Source organism: Drosophila miranda (assembly GCF_003369915.1).
Source record: "Drosophila miranda strain MSH22 chromosome Y unlocalized genomic scaffold, D.miranda_PacBio2.1 Contig_Y1_pilon, whole genome shotgun sequence".
In the NCBI taxonomy this organism is placed as follows: domain Eukaryota; kingdom Metazoa; phylum Arthropoda; class Insecta; order Diptera; family Drosophilidae; genus Drosophila; species Drosophila miranda.
In genome coordinates, this window is record NW_022881603.1 from 19945617 (window position 1) to 19972612 (window position 26996).

Sequence of the window (26996 nt, forward strand, 5' to 3'; positions counted from 1 at the left end):
GGTATAAATGTAGAGTTGCGGTCTCTGCAGCAACTTACAACGTTCCCCCTCGTTTGAGACTGCTATGGGCTCGAAAAAAATATTTCTTTTGATATTATTTTATATCAAAAACGACTCATAAATGATATCGCAAAAGGCTCACAAATGATATCGCAAAAGGCTCATAAATGATATCGCAAAAGGCTCGCAAACGATTCCTTTGCGAGCTATCATAAATGATACTTTCACTGCCACAAACTGAACGACACAAGTATCATATTTCTATCATATGCGGGTCCGAATGCGAGCGTTTTGTCGGGTTAAGTCTCGCATTTAACTCGTATGCGATATCATTTGTGAGCGTTTGGTTTGCTGGGTGCCTCATCCTTTAGAATGTGTTCTTGGCATTTAATTCTTTAAGTTATGACTAGTACAAACGGCAATATTTTTAAAAGATACCCGTTATACTCGTTTTTTAACACAACATCAAAACGTTTCCATAAGTGTTGTTCTTTCCCACAGGAAGCAGTCCCGCCCGCACGTGCCGGCTGTTAGTCTGCTGTTAAGCTAACAGTGTGCGCAGATCTTGTGCTCTCAGTGTGGCTGATTGGCTGTTAACACTGTTGGCTGTTAACAGTGGCTCTTAAATAACTATTTTTGCTGTCATTAAAAAGTTGCGCACTTCAATTGTAGTTGTTATTCTGCGGCTGCTGGGACAGAGACCGAAACAATTGAAATTCATATCAATGCATACTCGACTCGTATGTTCCCCTAGCCCCAGCACATGTCGAGCCTCGTCCGCCGCTCTGGCCTGTCTGGCAGGCAGGCAGGCAGGCCTTACACAACACAATCATAAAACAAACAACTTTTAGATATGCATGTGTCTGAAATAATTTATCACGTTTTTGCACATTTCTGCATAATGAATGTGTTGTTGTTGTTGGGCTGTGACTATTATTGGTATGGCTCTAATTTGATTGCCTGGCATTAATTATGGCCAGACGACACTCGACACCGACGGCCACTCGCATTTTGCTAATGGGTCTTGTGTCTCGTCTCGTATGAGAATTCGATTCGCTTGGATTTGGATTGGGAAAATGGAGGATTACTACTGTAACCGAAAGCTTCTTCACAAAAAGAGAGCAAATGCAAATATAGAGAGAGCAAGAAGACAGTAAGAGTACCGATAGATAGATTGATAGAATTGATAGATAAACTGCTCGGAAAATGTGTTAACACCTACCCCGATAATTACCAATCAATCAGTCCATCAATCATGCTTTCCCCCCCACCAAAAAAAAAGAAGTAATATCCGCAGGCGACTGACGCATTTCCCTTTGCTTTGTTTTCCATTTCAGTTTTTATTTTCATTGAATTTTGCTTCTTCTTTTTTTTGCGCACAAGAAGAAGGGAGACAGAGACGCGAGAAACCGAAAGACCGAAACTCAGCCAAAACGAAAATAAGTTGTAAACAAATCAAGTGGCAAAAGAAACTACGAAAAAAATCTTTTATAGATTTGACTGCCGCTTGTTGTTTGGTTTGACCAAAGACTATACAATACCAAGATGTACAATACCCGATACTCAAAATGAGTATTGGGGTATATTAGATTTGTGGTAAAAGTGGATGTGTGTAACGTCCAGAAGGAATCGTTTCCGACCCCATAAAGTATATATATTCTTGATCAGCATCAATAGCCGAGTCGATTGAGCCCTGTCTGTCTGTCCGTCTGTCCGTCTGTCCGTCCGTCCGTCTGTCCGTCCCCTTCAGCGCCTAGTGCTCAAAGACTATAAGAGCTAGAGCAACGATGTTTTGGACCCAGACTTCTGTGATATGTCACTGCTACAAAAATATTTCAAAACTTCGCCCCGCCCACTTCCGCCCCCACAAAGGACGAAAATCTGTGGCATCCACATTTTTAAAGATACGATAAAACCAAAAACGCAGAATCGTAGAGGATGACTATATGTTTTAGAATGTAAAATCTCAACCAGATCGTATAATTATTATAGCCAGAATCAAGAAAACAATTACATTCTTCCTCGCTCTGTCTCTCTCTAACACACAGGTTTCATGGTCGGTTTTGCCAATTGCAAAATATGAGTTCAAGGATCTCAGAACCTATAAGAGCCAGAGCAACCAAATTTGGTATCCACACTCCTGTGATATCGGACCTTGACCGTTTCGTGTCCAAATTTCGCCACACCCCCTTCCGCCCCCGCAAAGGACGAAAATCTGGGGCATCCACAAATCTCAGCGACTATTAAGGCTAGAGTAACCAAATTTGGTATCCGCACTTCTGTTAGATCTCACTATAAAACGTGTATCTCAGAATTTCGCCCCACCCCCTTCCGCCCACACAAAGGACGAAAATCTGTTGCATCCACAATATTGCACATTTGAGAAAACTAAAAATCAGAATCATAGATAACGACCATATCTATCAGATTGCTGAATCTGGACCAGATCAGATAATTTTTATAGCCAAAAGGAACAAATCAATTTGCACTGGCTACGCAGCGCCCGACGTCACGCTCAGACTGATTTTCTGTCTCTCTCGCACGCACTCTTTGTCGTGTCGTTTAATATTAGCAGCGTCTGCCGGAGGAGAGCCATACTGACTTAGTATCGGGTATAACTGTAGAGTTGCGGTCTCCGCAGCAACTCACAACGTTCCCCCTCGTTCTATTTTCGTTTGACGCTTCATGGTACGGGCGCGCGGGGCTAGTACTTCAATTCTCTTTTACGCTACCTTCGCCTCATAATTGCTACTCGGCTTCGTCAATGCCTCGGTCAGCGTCGAGTCGGTGTGAAAGCATGTCAGTGACTGCGTGCCGAAACCGTAGGGCAGCGTAGTCGCTGATGTCTTTGGCGCGGCACAGTGGGGACTCAGCCGAAATAGTCAAACAATTGTATGAGTGCCTTAGATAAATTGAATGTTCGCATCTAATAGAGAATTTTCCAATCGAATTTTCAAGATAGTTTTAGTTTAGGAGATATAAGCACTCAAAGCTTAACATTTTTTCAGTGTGAAAATATTTATTGAACTCATATTCACTAACTAATTTAGCAAGCTGAGACGGCCAAAGGTCCCACTGTGCCGCTCCAAAGACATAGGCGATCCGCGACCACCGCTTCGACGGTGCTGAGGCTCGAATTAGAGTTCAGAATTATTTCGTTGCTGGTGAAGGCATTGCCGAACAGACGAAACCGATGGGCAGCGAGATCGCGGTAGAGACGAAGTACAGGCGAAAAGGGAATTGAAACCCCGCGCGCTCCCTCGTGCCTTTTGGGTCCTAATGTTAGGACCCGCCATAGAACCGCTTTTTGGTCGCTCATGCAACATCTTGGTATTGTATAGTCTTTGGTTTGACTTTTGGATCGCCCAGAGGGGGGGTGGGGTTAGCGGGGTCCTCTCTTTAGAGACCCCCAACCCCCGCCCCCCTTTGCCAGTGTTGGACCATTATCATAAACAACTTTTAGACAGCTGGGGACACGCGTAAGCGGGGTGTGGCTCGTTTTTCGGATGACCAATTGCCAATTTGCTTTATTTCTCGCCCTCCCTGCTCTACTGCTCTGGGTTCTGTGCTCATCTGTGATCTCAAAATTTTCCATTGGGTTTCGTTATTTGTTATATGGTAGACCTTTGCGGAGGGGTCCCTAGTAGAGGGCTGTTATACGAGTATTGCATTGGGCTTTGCATGCCAACATCTGCACATATAATCTTGGACGATTCTATCATTCGGGGTACCATAACAATGATACTACCTTTTCAGAGTCTCACTCTTTCCCAGTGGCAGTCTCTGATCTCTTGTTCTCTTCTGGTTCCCGTCCGGTGGGTGGTGACTCACTCGAATTAAGCCCCAAACTTAAGCCCAACTCAATTCCATGTAACGACCGACATGCCGTCATTTCATAGGCTTACTTGATTACCAAAACGTGTTTGTCATGGGACGTGTCTTTTGGCTCTGCTACAAGATTTGAGGGTTTAGTATTGTTACGGTATTTGAAGCAGGTCAAGAAAATACAATACAACTTTGTGGGGAATTAGTACTGTTTATCTATGGAAAGTTTTGCGACCAAAGATAAGTGTTCTCATAATAGGCATTATCGTAAATCCTAAGCTCTAGTTAAATGCCTCTAGCCTAAATCAATTAATGATCGAACTAAATACATATGTATGTACATACATATATGTATAACGAATAGGATTCGATTGATTGTTATGCCCATTCTGACTTTCTAAACCAATTAGGGCTTCCTCCCCAACTCCTCTAAGCACTTTCCTAATCAAAATGTTTCCTATCTACAACAGCAACAAAAATTATCATTCAATGTCGTTTGAAAACAAAATCTGATAAGGCACAAAACCCAAACAAGCTGCGCGTCAGAGCCCCAGACGATACCCGCCACAGCCAATGGCCTGAAACTATGAATGCAATACAGAGCAAGAGAGAAAGAGAGACAGCGCGAGAGGGCAGAGCTTTGGAAAACGTGCACACGTGAAAGCCCTTTGGGAGGAGAGGGCAAGAGAGGGGCGTAGAGCTAGTGCGAGAGGTGAGTAAACGATTCAAGGCTCGGCTGGCCGGCTGGCTGCCTCTAACAGTAAATTAAGCCCAACAATGTTTGCTTGCGGCTGGCAGGGGTGTGCTGTGGCTTTTGCTTTTTCTGTTATCTAAAAACTTTGACAAACAAATTTTTGTTGCCGTGTGTTGTTTACCTACGGTTGTACGGCTGTACGGCTGTGGTCTGGCGGCGTGCGAGTAGAATCCGCTCAAATTTAATAAACAAATAGCCAAGATGGCGTCGGACGACAGCCTGCCCTGTGGGTCTGCTGTAAATTGTTAGTTTACTCGAACAGACACACGCACATACACGCATACATATATGTATTCTTATAAATAAATGAGATCATCTGAAGTTGACATTTGTGCGCCTGTAATTGCCTTTGGACTATTTTTGGAGCTACCGAAATGGATTGTGATAAGCCTCGATTATCTTCTATGCCTTGGGCTCTATAAATAGCTATTGATCTAGTTACAATTGTCAAGAACTTGAATTGATAAGGAAATAGTACAAATACAGCTGCAAAGAAAGAAGAATAGAGATCCCGTAAAAAGGCATTCTTTTGGGGTATTTCCCCAGTAGCTGTATCTCCGAATTTTCTTCTGACTTTACTAGATCATGAAATTCCTAAATTTTATTTATTTATTTTATTTTTTTTCTTTCCCAGTGCATGGGGCTTATTTTCTGCTCCTTCAGGTGGATCTAAACGAAATTGAGATGTGTTCCCGTGATGAATGTTTATCCCAAGCCAACAAATCTCTGGCCACACATTTGACACACATTTTGTTGCTTGTTATACCCGATACTCAAAATGAGTATTGGGGTATATTAGATTTGTGGTAAAAGTGGATGTGTGTAACGTCCAGAAGAAATCGTTTCCGACCCCATAAAGTATATATATTCTTGATCAGCATCAATAGCCGAGTCGATTGAGCCCTGTCTGTCTGTCCGTCTGTCCGTCTGTCCGTCCGTCCGTCTGTCCGTCCCCTTCAGCGCCTAGTGCTCAAAGACTATAAGAGCTAGAGCAACGATGTTTTGGACCCAGACTTCTGTGATATGTCACTGCTACAAAAATATTTCAAAACTTCGCCCCGCCCACTTCCGCCCCCACAAAGGACGAAAATCTGTGTCATACACAATTTTAAAGATATGAGAAAACCAAAAACGTAGAATTGTAGAGAATCACCATATCTTTAAGACTGCGGAATCTGAATTGGATCGTATTATTATTATAGCCAGCATCAAGAAAACAATTTCATTTTTTCTCGCCCTGTCTCTCTCTAACACACACGTAGCATAGGCGGCTTTGCTTAGAGTAAAACATTAGCGCCTAGATCTCAGAGACTACAAAAGCTAGAGCAACCAAATTTGGTATCCACACTCCTAATATATCGGACCGAGACGAGTTTGTTTCAAAATTTCGCCACACCCCCTTCCGCCCCCGCAAAGGACGAAAATCCGGGGATATTCAAAAATCTCAGAGACTATTAAGGCTAGAGTAACCAAATTTGGTATCCGCACTCCTGTTAGATCTTACTATAAAACGTGTATCTCAAAATTTCACCCCACCCCCTTCCGCCCACACAAAGGACGAAAATCTGTTGCATCCACAATATTGCACATTCGAGAAAACTAACGAGGGGAACGTTGTGAGTTGCTGCGGACACCGCAACTCTACAGTTATACCCGATACTAAGTCAGTATGGCTCTCCTCCGGCAGACGCCGCTAATATTAAACGACACGACAAAGAGTGCGTGCGATAGAGACAGAAAATCAGTCTGAGCGTGACGTCGGGCGCTGCGTAGCCAGTGCAAATTGATTTGTTCCTTTTGGCTATAAAAATTATCTGATCTGGTCCAGATTCAGCAATCTGATAGATATGGTCGTTATCTATGATTCTGCGTTTTTAGTTTTCTCGAATGTGCAATATTGTGGATGCAACAGATTTTCGTCCTTTGTGGGGGCGGAAGGGGGTGGGGCGAAATTCTGAGATATACGTTTTATAGTGAGATCTAACAGAAGTGCGGATACCAAATTTGGTTACTCTAGCCTTAATAGTCTCTGAGATTTGTGGATGCCCCAGATTTTCGTCCTTTGCGGGGCGGAAGGGGGTGTGGCGAAATTTGGACACGAAACGGTCAAGGTCCGATATCACAGGAGTGTGGATACCAAATTTGGTTGCTCTGGCTCTTATAGGTTCTGAGATCCTTGAACTCATATTTTGCAATTGGCAAAACCGACCATGAAACCTGTGTGTTAGAGAGAGACAGAGCGAGAAAGAATGAAATTGTTTTCTTGATGCTGGCTATAATAATAATACGATCCAATTCAGATTCCGCAGTCTTAAAGATATGGTCATTCTCTACAATTCTACGTTTTTGGTTTTCTCATATCTTTAAAATTGTGGATGCCACAGATTTTCGTCCTTTGTGGGGCCGGAATTTATACACACGTAGCGTAGGCGGCTTAGCTTAGAGTAAAACATTAGCGCCTAGATCTCAGAGACTACAAAAGCTAGAGCAACCAAATTTGGTATCCACACTCCTAATATATCGGACCGAGACGACTTTGTTTCAAAATTTCGCCACACCCCCTTCCGCCCCCGCAAAGGACGAAAATCTGGGGATATTCAAAAATCTCAGAGACTATTAAGGCTAGAGTAACCAAATTTGGTATCCGCACTCCTGTTAGATCTTACTATAAAACGTGTATCTCAAAATTTCGCCAAACCGCCTTCCGCCCACACAAAGGACGAAAATCTGTTGCATCCACAATATTGCACATTCGAGAAAACTAAAAACGCAGAATCATAGATAATGACCATATCTATGAGATTGCTGAATCTGGATCAGATCAGATCATTTTTATAGCCAATAGGAACAAATCAATTTGCAGTGGCTACGCAGCTCCCGACGTCACGATCATACTGATTTTCTGTCTCTCTCGCACGCACTCTTTGTCGTGTCGTTTAATATTAGCGGCGTCTGCCGGAGGAGAGCCATACTGACTAAGTATCGGGTATAAATGTAGAGTTGCGGTCTCCGCAGCAACTCACAACGTTCCCCCTCGTTTGAGACTGCTATGGGCTCGAAAAAATATTTCTTTTGATATTATTTTATATCAAAAACGACTCATAAATGATATCGCAAAAGGCTCACAAATGATATCGCAAAAGGCTCATAAATGATATCGCAAAAGGCTCGCAAACGATTCCTTTGCGAGCTATCATAAATGATACTTTCACTGCCACAAACTGAACGACACAAGTATCATATTTCTATCATATGCGGGTCCGAATGCGAGCGTTTTGTCGGGTTAAGTCTCGCATTTGACTCGTATGCGATATCATTTGTGAGCGTTTGGTTTGCTGGGTGCCTCATCCTTTAGAATGTGTTCTTGGCATTTAATTCTTTAAATTATGACTAGTACAAACGGCAATATTTTTAAAAGATACCCGTTATACTGGTTTTTTAACACAACATCAAAACGTTTCCATAAGTGTTGTTCTTTCCCACAGGAAGCAGTCCCGCCCGCACGTGCCGGCTGTTAGTCTGCTGTTAAGCTAACAGTGTGCGCAGATCTTGTGCTCTCAGTGTGGCTGATTGGCTGTTAACACTGTTGGCTGTTAACAGTGGCTCTTAAATAACTATTTTTGCTGTCATTAAAAAGTTGCGCACTTCAATTGTAGTTGTTATTCTGCGGCTGCTGGGACAGAGACCGAAACAATTGAAATTCATATCAATGCATACTCGACTCGTATGTTCCCCTAGCCCCAGCACATGTCGAGCCTCGTCCGCCGCTCTGGCCTGTCTGGCAGGCAGGGAGGCAGGCCTTACACAACACAATCATAAAACAAACAACTTTTAGATATGCATGTGTCTGTAATCATTTATCACGTTTTTGCACATTTCTGCATAATGAATGTGTTGTTGTTGTTGGGCTGTGACTATTATTGGTATGGCTCTAATTTGATTGCCTGGCATTAATTATGGCCAGACGACACTCGACACCGACGGCCACTCGCATTTTGCTAATGGGTCTTGTGTCTCGTCTCGTATGAGAATTCGATTCGCTTGGATTTGGATTGGGAAAATGGAGGATTACTACTGTAACCGAAAGCTTCTTCACAAAAAGAGAGCAAATGCAAATATAGAGAGAGCAAGAAGACAGTAAGAGTACCGATAGATAGATTGATAGAATTGATAGATAAACTGCTCGGAAAATGTGTTAACACCTACCCCGATAATTACCAATCAATCAGTCCATCAATAATGCTTTCCCCCCCACCAAAAAAAAAGAAGTAATATCCGCAGGCGACTGACGCATTTCCCTTTGCTTTGTTTTCCATTTCAGTTTCTATTTTCATTGAATTTTGCTTCTTCTTTTTTTTGCGCACAAGAAGAAGGGAGACAGAGACGCGAGAAACCGAAAGACCGAAACTCAGCCAAAAAGAAAATAAGTTGTAAACAAATCAAGTGGCAAAAGAAACTACGAAAATAATCTTTTATAGATTTGACTGCCGCTTGTTGTTTGGTTTGACCAAAGACTATACAATACCAAGATGTTGCATGAGGAACAAATGCTTTTTATACCCGATACTCAAAATGAGTATTGGGGTATATTAGATTTGTGGTAAAAGTGGATGTGTGTAACGTCCAGAAGGAATCGTTTCAGACCCCATAAAGTATATACATATATTCTTGATCAGCATCAATAGCCGAGTCGATTGAGCCATGTCTGTCTGTCCGTCTGTCCGTCTGTCCGTCCGTCCGTCTGTCCGTCCCCTTCAGCGCCTAGTGCTCAAAGACTATAAGAGCTAGAGCAACGATATTTTGGATCCAGACTTCTGTGATATGTCACTGCTACAAAAATATTTCAAAACTTCGCCCCGCCCACTTCCGCCCCCACAAAGGACGAAAATCTGTGGCATCCACAATTTTAAAGATACGATAAAACCAAAAACGCAGAATCGTAGAGGATGACTATATGTTTTAGAATGTAAAATCTCAACCAGATCGTATAATTATTATAGCCAGAATCAAGAAAACAATTACATTCTTCCTCGCTCTGTCTCTCTCTAACACACAGGTTTCATGGTCGGTTTTGCCAATTGCAAAATATGAGTTCAAGGATCTCAGAACCTATAAGAGCCAGAGCAACCAAATTTGGTATCCACACTCCTGTGATATCGGACCTTGACCGTTTCGTGTCCAAATTTCGCCACACCCCCTTCCGCCCCCGCAAAGGACGAAAATCTGGGGCATCCACAAATCTCAGAGACTATTAAGGCTAGAGTAACCAAATTTGGTATCCGCACTTCTGTTAGATCTCACTATAAAACGTATATCTCAGAATTTCGCCACACCCCCTTCCGCCCCCACAAAAGACGAAAATCTGTTGCATCCACAATATTGCACATTCGAGAAAACTAAAAACGCAGAATCATAGATAATGACCATATCTATCAGATTGCTGAATCTGGATCAGATCGGATCATTTTTGTAGCCAAAAGGAACAAATCAATTTGCACTGGCTACGCAGCGCCCGACGTCACGCTCAGACTGATTTTCTGTCTCTCTCGCACGCACTCTTTGTCGTGTCGTTTAATATTAGCAGCGTCTGCCGGAGGAGAGCCATACTGACTTAGTATCGGGTATAACTGTAGAGTTGCGGTGTCCGCAGCAACTCACAACGTTCCCCCTCGTTCTATTTTCGTTTGACGCTTCATGGTACGGGCGCGCGGGCTAGTACTTCAATTCTCTTTTACGCTACCTTCGCCTCCTAAATGCTACTCGGCTTCGTCAATGCCTCGGTCAGCGTCGAGTCGGTGTGAAAGCATCTCAGTGACTGCGTGCCGAAACCGTAGGGCAGCGTGGTCGCTGATGTCTTTGGCGCGGCACAGTGGGGACTCAGCCGAAATAGTCAAACAATTGTATGAGTGCTTTAGATAAATTTAATGTACGCATCTAATAGAGAATTTTCCAATCGAATTTTCAAGATAGTTTTAGTTTAGGAGATATAAGCACTCAAAGTTTAACATTTTTTCAGTGTGAAAATATTTATTGAACTCATATTCACTAACTAATTTAGCAAGCTGAGACGGCCAAAGGTCCCACTGTGCCGCTCCAAAGACATAGGCGATCCGCGACCACCGCTTCGACGGTGCTGAGGCTCGAATTAGAGTTCAGAATTATTTCGTTGCTGGTGAAGGCATTGCCGAACAGACGAAACCGATGGGCAGCGGGGTCGCGGTAGAGACGAAGTACAGGCGAAAAGGGAATTGAAACCCCGCGCGCTCCCTCGTGCCTTTTGGGTCCTAATGTTAGGACCCGCCATAGAACAGCTTTTTGGTCGCTCATGCAACATCTTGGTATTGTATAGTCTTTGGTTTGACTTTTGGATCGCCCAGAGGGGGGTGCAGTTAGCGGGGTCCTCTCTTTAGAGACCCCCAACCCCCCGCCCCCCTTTGACAGTGTTGGACCATTATCATAAACAACTTTTAGACAGCTGGGGACACGCGCAAGCGGGGTGTGGCTCGTTTTTCGGATGACCAATTGCCAATTTGCTTTATTTCTCGCCCTCCCTGCTCTACTGCTCTGGGTTCTGTGCTCATTTGTGATCTCAAAATTTTCCATTGGGTTTCGTTATTTGTTATATGGTAGACCTTTGCGGAGGGGTCCCTAGTAGAGGGCTGTTATACGAGTATTGCATTGGGCTTTTCATGGCAACATCTGCACATATAATCTTGGACGATTCTATCATTCGGGGTACCATAACAATGATACTACCTTTTCAGAGTCTCACTCTTTCCCAGTGGCAGTCTCTGATCTCTTGTTCTCTTCTGGTTTCCGTCCGGTGGGTGGTGACTCACTCGAATTAAGCCTCAATTTTAAGCCCAACTCAATTCCATGTAACGACCGACATGCCGTCATTTCATAGGCTTACTTGATTACCAAAACGTGTTTGTCATGGGACGTGTCTTTTGGCTCTGCTACAAGATTTGAGGGTTTAGTATTGTTACGGTATTTGAAGCAGGTCAAGAAAATACAATACAACTTTGTGGGGAATTAGTACTGTTTATCTATGGAAAGTTTTTCGACCAAAGATAAATGTTCTCATAATAGGCATTATCGTAAATCCTAAGCTCTAGTTAAATGCCTCTAGCCTAAATCAATTAATGATCGAACTAAATACATACATATGTATGTACATACATATATGTATAACGAATAGGATTCGATTGATTGTTATGCCCATTCCGACTTTCTAAACCAATTAGGGCTTCCTCCCCAACTCCTCTAAGCACTTTCCTAATCAAAATGTTTCCTATCTACAACAGCAACAAAAACTTTCATTCAATGTCGTTTGAAATCAAAATCTGATAAGGCACAAAACCCAAACAAGCTGCGCGTCAGAGCCCCAGACGATACCCGCCACAGCCAATGGCCTGAAACTATGAATGCAATCCAGAGCAAGAGAGAAAGAGAGACAGCGCGAGAGGGCAGAGCTTTGGAAAACGTGCACACGTGAAAGCCCTTTGGGAGGAGAGGGCAAGAGAGGGGCGTAGAGCTAGTGCGAGAGGTGAGTAAACGATTCAAGGCTCGGCTGGCCGGCTGGCTGCCTCTAACAGTAAATTAAGCCCAACAATGTTTGCTTGCGGCTGGCAGGGGTGTGCTGTGGTTTTTGCTTTTTCTGTTATCTAAAAACTTTGACAAACAAATTTTTGTTGCCGTGTGTTGTTTACCTACGGTTGTACGGCTGTACGGCTGTGGTGTGGCGGCGTGCGAGTAGACTCCGCTCAAATTTAATAAACAAATAGCCAAGATGGCGTCGGACGACAGCCTGCCCTGTGGGTCTGCTGTTAATTGTTAGTTTACTCGAACAGACACACGCACATACACGCATACATATATGTATTCTTATAAATAAATGAGATCATCTGAAGTTGACATTTGTGCGCCTGTAATTGCCTTTGGACTATTTTTGGAGCTACCGAAATGGATTGTGATAAGCCTCGATTATCTTCTATGCCTTGGGCTCTATAAATAGCTATTGATCTAGTTACAATTGTCAAGAACTTGAATTGATAAGGAAATAGTACAAATACAGCTGCAAAGAAAGAAGAATAGAGATCCCGTAAAAAGGCATTCTTTTGGGGTATTTCCCCAGTAGCTGTATCTCCGAAATTTTCTTCTGACTTTACTAGATCATGAAATTCCTAAATTTTATTTATTTATTTATTTATTTTATTTTTGTTCTTTCCCAGTGCATGGGGCTTATTTTCTGCTCCTTCAGGTGGATCTAAACGAAATTGAGATGTGTTCCCGTGATGAATGTTTATCCCAAGCCAACAACTCTCTGGCCACACATTTGACACACATTTTGTTGCTTGTTATACCCGATACTCAAAATGAGTATTGGGGTATATTAGATTTGTGGTAAAAGTGGATGTGTGTAACGTCCAGAAGGAATCGTTTCCGACCCCATAAAGTATATATATTCTTGATCAGCATCAATAGCCAAGTCGATTGAGCCATGTCTGTCTGTCCGTCTGTCCGTCTGTCCGTCCGTCCGTCTGTCCGTCCCCTTCAGCGCCTAGTGCTCAAAGACTATAAGAGCTAGAGCAACGATGTTTTGTATCCAGACTTCTGTGATATGTCACTGCTACAAAAATATTTCAAAACTTCGCCCCGCCCACTTCCGCCCCCACAAAGGACGAAAATCTGTGGCATCCACAATTTTAAAGATATGAGAAAACCAAAAACGTAGAATTGTAGAGAATGACCATATCTTTAAGACTGCGGAATCTGAATTGGATCGTATTATTATTATAGCCAGCATCAAGAAAACAATTTCATTTTTTCTCGCCCTGTCTCTCTCTAACACACACGTAGCATAGGCGGCTTTGCTTAGAGTAAAACATTAGCGCCTAGATCTCAGAGACTACAAAAGCTAGAGCAACCAAATTTGGTATCCACACTTTTAATATATCGGACCGAGACGAGTTTGTTTCAAAATTTCGCCACACTCCCTTCCGCCCCCGCAAAGGACGAAAATCTGGGGATATTCAAAAATCTCAGAGACTATTAAGGCTAGAGTAACCAAATTTGGTATCCGCACTCCTGTTAGATCTTACTATAAAACGTGTATCTCAAAATTTCACCCCACCCCCTTCCGCCCACACAAAGGACGAAAATCTGTTGCATCCACAATATTGCACATTCGAGAAAACTAACGAGGGGGAACGTTGTGAGTTGCTGCGGACACCGCAACTCTACAGTTATACCCGATACTAAGTCAGTATGGCTCTCCTCCGGCAGACGCTGCTAATATTAAACGACACGACAAAGAGTGCGTGCGAGAGAGACAGAAAATCAGTCTGAGCGTGACGTCGGGCGCTGCGTAGCCAGTGCAAATTGATTTGTTCCTTTTGGCTATAAAAATTATCTGATCTGATCCAGATTCAGCAATCTGATAGATATGGTCGTTATCTATGATTCTGCGTTTTTAGTTTTCTCGAATCTGCAATATTGTGGATGCAACAGATTTTCGTCCTTTGTGTGGGCGGAAGGGGTGGGGCGAAATTTTGAGATACACGTTTTATAGTAAGATCTAACAGGAGTGCGGATACCAAATTTGGTTACTCTAGCCTTAATAGTCTCTGAGATTTGTGGATGCCCCAGATTTTCGTCCTTTGCGGGTGCGGAAGGGGGTGTGGCGAAATTTGGACACGAAACGGTCAAGGTCCGATATCACAGGAGTGTGGATACCAAATTTGGTTGCTCTGGCTCTTATAGGTTCAGAATCATAGATAATGACCATATCTATCAGATTGCTGAATCTGGATCAGATCAGATCATTTTTATAGCCAATAGGAACAAATCAATTTGCAGTGGCTACGCAGCGCCCGACGTCACGCTCAGACTGATTTTCTGTCTCTCTCGCACGCACTCTTTGTCGTGTCGTTTAATATTAGCGGCGTCTGCCGGAGGAGAGCCATACTGACTTAGTATCGGGTATAACCGTAGAGTTGCGGTGTCCGAAGCAACTCACAACGTTCCCCCTCGTTTTTGTTGTTGTTCATTTAGTTTCTATTTTTAGCCAAGCACACAGTTTCTCAATTCGACAATTTATAGTTTTGTTTACACTGGGGTGCAATGGCTGCCCTGACAGAGTTTACAAGGCCTGCCCCGCCAGTGCCACACACTCTCACACACACACACTCCTTCTGAGCGCCAAAAGGTTGAAAGTTTAACAGCGTCTTGACACGCTCATTAAACGGCACCGAGTGTCACTGCATTCCCAGCAAACCAACTAACGTAACGCAAACGAGCTCGCAAGCGAGCTTGTGTACGAGCGATATGGTTTTGTGTCGCAAAACGCTCGCAACCGAGCTCGCAAGCGAGCCAAAAATGAGCTCTACTTCTTGTGTCGCAAAACGCTCGCAAACAAGCTCGCGAGCGGGAGTTTTACAATAGGAAAGTGCGCTTCGACTGTGCTGCCGGTCGAAAGCCAAAAAAAAAGCAAGCCTTCGTGTGCCTTCGGTCCGGCAATTCTCCTTCGGCTTTGTGTTCACGTCTCGACAGATGACGTGTCGACAGATTAGTGGTCGAAAAGTCATTCGTGTTTTTTTTTTTTTACATGTGTCGAGCATTAGAAACAAGTGCAAATAAAGCGTGCGTTCCTTGCGCCGTCATTTCAATTATTTTCGTCGAACTGTGCAGTGCTAAGTTAAAAATCTCTACCATCTCTTACGCATTTAAAAGAAATTTCTGCCAATCGTTAAGTACATTATTAATAAAAGAAATTAAATGTCTTACAAAAGAAAAAGCCGAACACATATCGAACATGTAATTCCCCAATTTTTAATATATTTTATATTTTCTACAGATGCATTTAAACAGAAGTTTGCGCTCGACGATCAGGATTTCGACCATACAACTAAAAAATATTTCCAGTATGCTCATATACAAAAGCTAGAGCAACCAAATTTGGTATCCACACTCCTAATATATCTGACCGAGACGAGTTTGTTTCAAAATTTCGCCACACCCCCTTCCGCCACCACAAAGGACGAAAATCTGGGGATATTCAAAAATCTCAGAGACTATTAAGGCTAGAGTAACCAAATTTGGTATCCGCACTCCTGTTAGATCTTACTATAAAACGTGTATCTCAAAATTTCGCCCCACCCCTTCCGCCCACACAAAGGACGAAAATCTGTTGCATCCACAATATTGCACATTCGAGAAAACTAAAAACGCAGAATCATAGATAATGACCATATCTATCAGATTGCTGAATCTGGGTCAGATCAGATAATTTTTATAGCCAATAGGAACAAATCAATTTGCAGTGGCTACGCAGCGCCCGACGTCACGCTCAGACTGATTTTCTGTCTCTCTCGCACGCACTCTTTGTCGTGTCGTTTAATATTAGCGGCGTCTGCCGGAGGAGAGCCATACTGACTTAGTATCGGGTATAACCGTAGAGTTGCGGTGTCCGCAGCAACTCACAACGTTCCCCCTCGTTTTTGTTGTTGTTCATTTAGTTTCTATTTTTAGCCAAGCACACAGTTTCTCAATTCGACAATTTATAGTTTTGTTTACACTGGGGTGCAATGGCTGCCCTGACAGAGTTTACAAGGCCTGCCCCGCCAGTGCCACACACTCTCACACACACACACACACACAATCCTTCTGAGCGCCAAAAGGTTGAAAGTTTAACAGCGTCTTGACACGCTCATTAAACGGCACCGAGTGTCACTGCATTCCCAGCAAACCAACTAACGTATCGCAAACGAGCTCGCAAGCGAGCTTGTGTACGAGCGATATGGTTTTGTGTCGCAAAACGCTCGCAAACGAGCTCGCAAGCGAGCCAAAAATGAGCTCTACTTCTTGTGTCGCAAAACGCTCGCAAACGAGCTCGCGAGCGGGAGTTTTACAATAGGAAAGTGCGCCTCGACTGTGCTGCCGGTCGAAAGCCAAAAAAAAAGCAAGCCTTCGTGTGCCTTCGGTCCGGCAATTCTCCTTCGGCTTTGTGTTCACGTCTCGACAGATGACGTGTCGACAGATTAGTGGTCGAAAAGTCATTCGTGTTTTTCTTTTTTTACATGTGTCGAGCATTAGAAACAAGTGCAAATAAAGCGTGCGTTCCTTGCGCCGTCATTTCAATTATTTTCGTCGAACTGTGCAGTGCTAAGTTAAAAATATCTACCATCTCTTACGCATTTAAAAGAAATTTCTGCCAATCGGTAAGTACATTATTAATAAAAGAAATTAAATGTCTTACAAAAGAAAAAGCCGTACATATATCGAACATGTAATTCCCCAATTTTTAATATATTTTATATTTTCTACAGATGCATTTAAACAGAAGTTTGCGCTCGACGATCAGGATTTCGACCATACAACTCAAAAATATTTCCAGTATGCTCAGGAACGGAAGGCCAGATTGGAAAAAAGTGATGCAAAAAAACTTAAATATTAGTACATAGTTCATACATATTACATATATACATTAAATTCATTTCATATTACAATTTAAAAAAAACGAGGGGGGAACGTTGTGAGTTGCTGCGGACACCGCAACTCTACGGTTATACCCGATACTAAGTCAGTATGGCTCTCCTCCGGCAGACGCTGCTAATATTAAACGACACGACAAAGAGTGCGTGCGAGAGAGACAGAAAATCAGTCTGAGCGTGACGTTGGGCGCTGCGTAGCCACTTCAAATTGATTTGTTCCTTTTGGGTATAAAAATTATCTGATCTGGTCTAGATGCAGCAATCTGATAGATATGGTCGTTATCTATGATTCTGCGTTTTTAGTTTTCTCGAATCTGCAATATTGTGGATGCAACAGATTTTCGTCCTTTGTGTGGGCGGAAGGGGGTGGGGCGAAATTCTGAGATATACGTTTTATAGTGAGATCTAACAGAAGTGTGGATACCAAATTTGGTTACTCTAGCCTTAATAGTCTCTGAGATTTGTGGATGCCCCAGATTTTCGTCCTTTGCGGGGGCGGAAGGGGGTGTGGCGAAATTTGGACACGAAACGGTCAAGGTCCGATATCACAGGAGTGTGGATACCAAATTTGGTTGCTCTGGCTCTTATAGGTTCTGAGATCCTTGAACTCATATTTTGCAATTGGCAAAACCGACCATGAAACCTGTGTGCTAGAGAGAGACAGAGCGAGAAAGAATGAAATTGTTTTCTTGATTCTAGCTATAATAATTATACGATCTGGTTGAGATCTTACATTCTAAAACATATAGTCATCCTCTACGATTCTGCGTTTTTGGTTTTATCGTATCTTTAAAAATGTGGATGCCACAGATTTTCGTCCTTTGTGGGAGCGGAAGTGGGCGGGGCGAAGTTTTTGAAATATTTTTGTAGCAGTGACAAATCACAGAAGTCTGGATCCAAAACATCGTTACTCTAGCTCTTATAGTCTTTGAGCACTAGGCGCTGAAGGGGACGGACAGACGGACGGACGGACGGACGGACAGACGGACAGACGGACAGACAGACATGGCTCAATCGACTCGGCTATTGATGCTGATCAAGAATATATATACTTTATGGGGTCGGACGCGATTCCTTCTGTACGTTACACACATCCACTTTTACCACAAATCTAATATACCCCAATAATCATTTTGAGTATCGGGTATAAAAAAATATTTTTTATTACGGAACAAAATGGGAACGGGTCAAAAAAAAACTCTCGCAAAAACTATTTCTTCCGAGCCTTTTGCGACATCGTTTGCGAGCCTTTTGCGATATCATTTATGATAGCTCGCAAAGGAATCATTTGTGAGCCTTTTGCGATATCATTTATGAGTCTTTTGGGGTATTGGGGTATATTCAAAAATCTCAGAGAGAAAACTAAAAACGCAGAACCATAGATAATGACCATATCTATCAAATTCCTGAATCTGGATCAGATCAGATCATTTTTATAGCCAATAGGAACAAATCAATTTGCAGTGGCTACGCAGCGACCGACGTCACGCTCAGACTGATTTTCTGTCTCTCTCGCACGCACTCTTTGTCGTGTCGTTTAATATTAGCGGCGTCTGCCGGAGGAGAGCCATACTGACTTAGTATCGGGTATAACCGTAGAGTTGCGGTGTCCGCAGCAACTCACAACGTTCCCCCTCGTTTGATACTGCTATGGGCTCGAAAAAAATATTTCTTTTGATATTATTTTATATCAAAAACGACTCATAAATGATATCGCAAAAGGCTCACAAATGATATCGCAAAAGGCTCATAAATGATATCGCAAAAGGCTCGCAAACGATTCCTTTGAGAGCTATCATAAAAGATACTTTCACTGCCACAAACTGAACGACACAAGTATCATATTTCTATCATATGCGGGTCCGAATGCGAGCGTTTTGTCGGGTTAAGTCTCGCATTTGACTCGTATGCGATATCATTTGTGAGCGTTTGGTTTGCTAGGTTGGCAGCCTTGGTGCGGTCCAGTGTGTACATACGATGTACATATGTATATGTATGTTTACTATATTTCAGTGAGTTTATACATACATATGTATGTAAAGATTGACTGCTGCCGCATTCAAGGTTAAATTTGTTAAAGATTAACATTGGTTTTCAATTCTCTCCAAGGGGGGTAGAGGGAGTGGGGTGGCTGGCTCTGATTCGGGCAGGAAGGAAGCAGCACCAGGCACCCCCCAAGCAGTGACTCTCGAATTGTGACCTGTCTCTATGCCTCTACATACATATGCTTTGTATCCTTTTCTCTGCAACATATTTCTTACACTGTCAACAGGATTTAGTAGCACTAACATTATCTTTTGCAAGCTGATTTGCCGTCACTTTGCGCATGCCTCTCGCCCGCTTATCAGCTAGGAATTACTATTATTATTGCACAGAAACCAGTAGAAATTCTCAGACCATCCCGCACACTCGAGAGAGCACTTTACATGTGATAATGCCTATTTATAAAGCCGCGCCTTACATTATCCCCGCACACTTATAGGCATAAAGTATAGTCATGACTGATTGATAACTTGTGCCTTAACAAAAAGAAACTTGGTTATTGTTTTTATACCCGATACTCAAAATGAGTATTGGGGTATATTAGATTTGTGGTAAAAGTGGATGTGTGTAACGTCCAGAAGGAATCGTTTCCGACCCCATAAAGTATATACATATATTCTTAAACAGCATCAATAGCCGAGTCGATTGAGCCATGTCTGTCTGTCCGTCTGTCCGTCCGTCCGTCTGTCCGTCTGTCCGTCCCTATTAGCGCCTAGTGCTCAAAGACTATAGGAGCTAGAGCAACGATGTTTTGGATCCAGACTTCTGTGATATGTCACTGCTACAAAAATATTTCAAAACTTCGCCCCGCCCACTTCCGCCCCCACAAAAGACGAAAATCTGTGGCATCCACAATTTTAAAGATACGAGAAAACCAAAAACGCAGAATCGTAGAGAATGACCATATCTTTTAGACTGCAGAATTTGAATTGGATCGTATTATTATTATAGCCAGCATCAAGAAAACAATTTCATTTTTTCTCGCCCTGTCTCTCTCTAACACACACGTAGCATAGCCGGCTTTGCTTAGAGTAAAACATTAGCGCCTAGATCTCAGAGACTATAAAAGCTAGAGCAACCAAATTTGGTATCCACACTCCTAATATATCGGACCGAGACGAGTTTGTTTCAAAATTTCGCCACACCCCCTTCCGCCCCCGCAAAGGATGAAAATCTGGGGATATTCACAAATCTCAGAGACTATTAAAGCTAGAGTAACCAAATTTGGTATCCGTACTCCTGTTAGATCTTACTATAAAACGTATATCTCAAAATTTCGCCCCACCCCTTCCTCCCCCACAAAGGACGAAAATCTGTTGCATCCACAATATTGAGGATACGAGAAAACTAAGAACGCAGAATCATAGATAATGATCATATCTATCAGATTGCTGAATCTGGATCAGATCAGATCATTTTTATAGCCAAAAGGAAAAAAACAATTTGCACTGGCTACGCAGCCCCCGACGTCACGCTCAGACTGATTTTCTGTCTCTCTCGCACGCACTCTTTGTCGTGTCGTTCAATATTAGCGGCGTCTGCCGGAGGAGGGCCATACTGACTTAGTATCGGGTATAGCTGTAGAGTTGCGGTGTCCGCTGCAACTCACAACGTTCCCCCTCGTTTTTGATTTGGTTTATTTTGTTGATTGTTGTTTTCACGTAGTCAGTGGATTGGAAAAGGGTTTTCGGTTTCGTTGGTCTAAAAATAAACACTGCATTAGCATATGAATGCAACTGGGGGACTGTTGAATTTGTTAGGATCATAAAACTCGTTTTTGTTTTTCTTTTTGAAGAATGATTTTTACTGCTGCTGAACATTTGCAAAGGAAAGGGGTATAATCGTAAAACCACAGACGAAAAACAACACCAAACCCTACAAAAATAGAAAACAAGAGAAAGAGGCAACGAAACGTTTAATACCCTTTGCATATCCATCCATCCATCCATATTCATGGCAAATGTTCATCCCTATTTGGTTTTTCGAACGATCGAACTTTCTCCATGATATTGTAGTAGTGATCCTTTTTTGCAGGAAAGGGGGGCGCTTTTGCAAAGCTCTGCTCATAATACTAATACCCTCTGCGTGGGTATCAAAACGCAGAGTCTCGCGACTGACGATAGACAAACGTCAGCAGAATCGCAGCGAGTGCATGTGTGTGTGTGTGTGTGTCGAAGCACTTTTACCGTTTGATAACCTAGAAACAGCTAGGTGTGTGTGCGTGTGTGTGCAAAAGAGAGAACGCGAGAGTCTGCGAGTCTAGCAAGTGGGCGCTGGACAATCGACAAATTGATAAGAGACGGGCGTGCAATCAAGCAGACGAAGAAGCAATTAGAAGGCGGGGCGGGGACACAACCGTTTGCCGCTCACAGTTCGTCTAAAACTGTGCGCCCCTTAAACCTAGCCTCTCTTCCTTCAGGATGCTGTTAGCAGTTCTGCAAGGCATCTCAAGCCAGCACAGCTTGCAGTCTCCTCGGGTACTCCACTCTCATTACAGGGAGCACTCTCCTCTGCTATTGCTCTAAGATCCTTGTTAATTCCACCCAAACTCCATGTACAGTGGCGGGTCAGCGTATTACGATACAAATTAATCGTTAGTTCCTCTTTATTCTTGTAGCTTTTGGTGAATGGTGATTATCGCATGAAACAACAAATTTAGTGTAGTATGCAACCTTGTAACTGCTCCCCACACTTCACACACACAGCACCATCTGCCATCAAAAAAAGACACAAAAGTTGGACAAGTTTTTGGAAAAATATTTATGCATAAAATTGTGTATAATAAACATTTTACGCAGTCCCCCAGTCCCATGATGATTAGGAGAGGCCTACGCAGCTCTTGTATAGAGTGCGGTTGTGTGGGCCGAAGGGGGTGCGGCTAGCTGCCGGCCTGTCAACTGAGGGACCATCAAAATGGCCCCAAAACCATCTCTTTCTCTGTCCCTTGCTGATCCCCCGCAGTCCCATGGATACATATGACTCCCCCTCGCTGAGAGGGCGCCCAGTAGGCATAGTAGGCCCAGGGCACAGTGCCCGGTTTACCGAACACCAACGAACTAACGAATCTGATGAATACGACGAATCCGAATCCAAATCCCGAACCGGCCGCATTTGGAAATCTCAGAAACTTGTTTATCCAACAACACAGGCACATACACACACACAAGAGAGGGAGAGGGAGGGAGAGGAAAAAAACATTATAAACAAGTTTTTTGTTTTGTATTTTGGCTCTGCTGCCGTTGTTTTTCTTCTTCAGCCGCACCTCTGCCCCGCTTCTACACTGTCGCTCTCCTTCTTCTCCACCCCATCCTCCACCTTCTTTTCGTCTTCTTCTTGCCTGCTCTTTGTGCCTTTTTACTTCTTTTGCTTGTGTGTTTTGTCGCTGGTTTCGTAATTTATTCTAAAAGCGTTCCGTTTTGGCTCTGTATAGGGGAATACATACATCCATATGTACATATTATGTACATATATCTATTGGCATACATATGCTGTGATATATACTATGTCTGTATGTCTGTATATTTTAATAATAGTCATACCCTATAGATGTATAAAAGTTCCAATGACTTGATAAGGTTCTAATAATGTACATCGTATGACATTTTCGGACTTATAGGGACTTATGGATAGAGAATGTACATGTATTGCTGTATTCTATTTCTTGAATCTGTAACAAAAAAACAGCTGATGACAGTTTACGTCAGCTGATGAACGAACCCGCTTATTAGTCATATACATAAGAATTAAAATTGAGTGTAAAACCCTGCCTAGTGGAATATTTATTTAAGTTTTCAACAGTTTAAGTTTTATCTACATAAGTGCATTTGTTATTCAACATTTGCTTGACGATTTCTTGTTGTTCTCGCTTTTATTTTGTTTTGAGCTTTGAATTATTCAAAATAACACTTTTTGGTCTATTTGTCTCGACTCTGCCCATTATTATGATGATGGTTTTTGTTGGCTCTGATGTTGTTGTACACCCCAGCGCTTTTGAAGTGGCTGCAGTACAATAGCAACAACTACAAAGGCGAATATTAAACCGCAAGTCAATTTGGCATTAGGTTAGGTTAGGTTAAGGCGGTAGCCGGGAGGGGGGGGGATAAGAGCCTCCCGCCCCCAAGCTCACTTGGACCTATAAAAGGTCCGTTGTGTTGCCGCATGGGCATGTGCCCCTTCGCGTTGCCCGAACCGTGAGAGCATACTACTGCAGGTTAAGGGCAGTCCCATCCGGTGGCTTGGATGTATTTGGACAAGGTCCCTGGTTTGATTACGGCCAGGTCCGAAATGTCCGTGAGGAAAGCGGCCCCGAGAATACGAAGACGACGATTTCCAAGGGCTGGGCAGTGGCAGAAGAAGTGGGGGACCGATTCCTCCTCCTCCTCGTCGCGACAACTCCTGCAGAAGTCGTTATGAGGGATTGACAGTCTAGAGGCGTGAATGCCGATCTGCCAGTGTCCCGTAATGGCTCTAGTAACTGCAGAGCACTGTGCTCTGCTGAGTTTATACAGCTCTGCTGAGCGCTTCTTCGATCGATATGGCCATATCAATCTTCAGACTTTACAGGAAACGGTTTGCTGCCATCTCCTATTGGCATTTTGCTCGAACAATTCGTGCGTTAGGAGCCTTCACGTAGCCAAGGGCATCGCTACTTGCTCCCTCTCCGATAGGAGAGGAATCGTAGTACCCTGCCTGGCTAGCTCGTCGGCGGCATCATTCCCCTCGATGTCCCTGTGGCCGGGGACCTATATAAGGAAGAGATCTAACTGCTCTGCGATCTCGTGCAGAGACCTGCGGCAGTCATTTACAGTCGCTGAGTTCGACGATATTGAGCCTAGAGCTTTGATAGCTGCTTGGCTGTCCGAGAAGACGCACACTAAGTGCGTATCTAGAAGTAGTTTGGAGACGATCGAAATGGCCTCCTTGATGGCTTCAACCTCCGCTTGGAACACACTACAGTGATCCGGGAGCCTGAAGCAATGACTGATGTTCAGCTCGCTGTAGTAGACTCCGCCTCCCACGCGGCCGTCTAGCTTTGAGCCATCAGTGTAGAAGTGGACCGCATTTGCAGGTCCTGGTTCGCCCATCTCCCAGTCCTCCCTAGATGGGATTGATACCTGGAAGGGCGTCGAGAGGTGATCACTAGGGATACAGTAATCTGTCCTCTCTGGTAATTGCGGGAGTCTCATCAGGATTCCCGAGTGCCAAACCGCGGATGCTTTCCACAGTCTGGCTTCTCTCATTCTGAGGGCGGAAAGTGTTGCCACCTTCTTTCCCATGAGATCCACAGGGAGGAGGTCCAGCACAGTATCCAGGGCTTCCCCTGGAGTAGTGCGTAGCCCGCCAGTTATGCATAGCTCTGCCATGCGTTGAACTCTGCTGAGTTTATTGAGGCATGTCCTTCTGTCCAAGGCTGGCCACCATACCACCACTCCATAGAGCATGATTGGTCGTATGATGGCGGTGTAGAGCCACCGAACTATATAGGGGGTCATTCCCCATTTTAGTCCGACAATTTGGCATTAAAACAAATGCAAATCTCAAATTACATACACAATCTTGCGGTGGGCTGTGCAATGGGCGTGATTATAGAAAATACAAAATACAAACATTGATGGTTGAACAGAACCCTCCTTTTCCTCCTCCTCCTCCACCCACAATGAACCACTCTGGGGCGAGTGACAAGGTTCTGCTTTGTTGAGGAAGAATAATAATCGAATGGAAAAATACAAATAAAATGAATAATAGTGTTTGGGGGTTAAGGTAAAATTCGAGTTTGCTAAGTCGGCATCCCGATGCATTAATTGTCTGCGAAAAGGCCACGCTGTTGTAAAATGCAAAGCCAATAAATGTCGAGTGTGCAGCCGCTCACATCATACATTATTGCATCGATACACAGTGTCGGCTAATAGTCTCGCGTTGCCACCACCCCAAGAGAGTCCTTCTCCTCCATCAAATCAGAATCAACCTTCCACGTCACATGTTTTGCATGCGACAGCGTTGGACAGGGTAATTCTGGCTACGTCGATCGTAAGCGTCCGAACTAAGAGCGGTGAACACATTCTGGCCAGAGCTCTGCTCGACTCTGGATCACAAACAAATTTTATTACCGAGGACCTCGCTAATCGCTTACAGATCCGTAGAGAGGAGTCCTGTATTAACTTGCTTGGAGTGGTGGGGCATACGGGGTTTTTAAACGCATACGCTTCATAATGAAATCAACAAATAAACAATAGAATTCCCGGAGAATAATGTTCAAATGTTAAAATGTGGAACCGACTCCACTTAACCCGTCACAGCCCAGTCAGTCCCGGGTCCCACCCCTTGCGACGCCTTTGAGGGGGGAAGTAACTGGAAAATGTGTATGAAATTATGCAAATTACTTACAAGAGAGGGCGTGACAAACGGAAAGCAAAAGCGCATAAATCATAAAAGGCACTACAAAAACCAAAAAAAAAACAGAATATCCCAAGCGAAACAGAAGCAGAAGCTGACGCAGAGATCTAAAAATACCGTCGATCAGGAAGGAGGCGACAGCAAACGCGTATACAGGGTGTTCCAGGCACAAAACAGGTGCTGGCCCAAAGGAGAAGGAGCGGCAAAGGAAATGCACTTGGACCGGCCTGCCAAAAACAGAAAATAAATTTGAAAAGGGATGGGATGCCATCATGCCTCTCACACCATATGTACATGTGTACATGTTTCTCATGGATGAAATGACCCTATTTCTTCTTCTCTTTCCATTTGCCTAGGCCTCTTCTATCCCATATTTATGCGTGTGTGTGTGTGGGTATGTTTGCGAGCAAAGAAAAAGGCAAAGCAAACGCAAAGCCAAAGAGGCCGGCACACAAAGCATAAAGAACGATAATACACACACACACTCGCATTCAACATAGGCCCATTGTTATTGATTATTTTTATGCTATGTTCCCTTACTCTCTCCTCTCCCTCTTTCCCATACTACCCACTCAATCAATACTGGAAAACACACGCAAAACCGATGCGTATATAGAAAGGATTGAATGACAGTAATTGTAATTTCGATGGGATCCAACACTTACGTGCTTGAAGAAATCCATAAACTCCGTGTAGAATGGAAAGTCTCTGGGGTACTTTTCCTGAAATACCTGCGACAACCGGGTCGACAGGACAGCACCGGCTTCAGCTTCGATTCCCGGCATCGGCGATGGAGACACCGTTACGTCAAAGAAGCGGATGGGCTGCAGCTTGGACGAGGTGGCCACAAAATTCGAGCATTTGCACGAGATCGACATGATGGGGTTCTGGGATTATTGATAATGGTATCGCACTCTTATCTCTTCCACTCTTTTTCGTTTGTCGGTACACTCGCGGCAGATCAAAGGAAGACGACGACACTCATTCAAATTGTTTGACAAACTTCTGACTGTTTCAAAGGACTTACGCGTCACTTTCCGTTTTGTATTGCGTGACACAATGATTTCAATTTTTTTACTTTAGCAAATGAAGAGTAAAGCATTCGTGTTTTGATTCTTGAGCGTTGAAAAATTTATTTCGAGCGAAGTAGGGAAAAACAATCAATCGAACAGAACAGCCCACAACCGACCCGTTCAATTTTTTTTTCCGGACTCAGAGAGAACAGCTATCGGATTTATCGACAATCAGTAATATACCAAAATATACCGTAAATATACTGACGAATTCAATTTCTATTATACATATTCCTCGATTTTGATATATGAATATTTCTAGCTAGATGGAACCCTCAGCCCTGCCCAAATAATTTGATCAGATTAATGAACCAATTTGTTACGAACCTTTGTTTTCTTCGGGGCAAGGCCGGCTAGCCAGTCACTTGGGTACTTCCCAAGCCCTCAGGTCGCACAATATACCAACTAATTGGA

General features: G+C 43.5%; 1 protein-coding gene across 1 annotated transcript in view; it reads right to left on the reverse strand.

Annotated features, from left to right (window-relative positions):
• Positions 1-26726, reverse strand: part of LOC117189424 — a 43792-nt gene extending 17066 nt beyond the window's left edge. Inside the window, exon 1 of the mRNA XM_033394549.1 lies at positions 26175-26726. Coding sequence (XP_033250440.1) covers positions 26175-26387 — 213 coding nt within the window. The 5' untranslated portion in view covers positions 26388-26726. The remainder of the gene's footprint in view (positions 1-26174) is intronic.
• Positions 26727-26996: the final 270 nt, after the last annotated feature.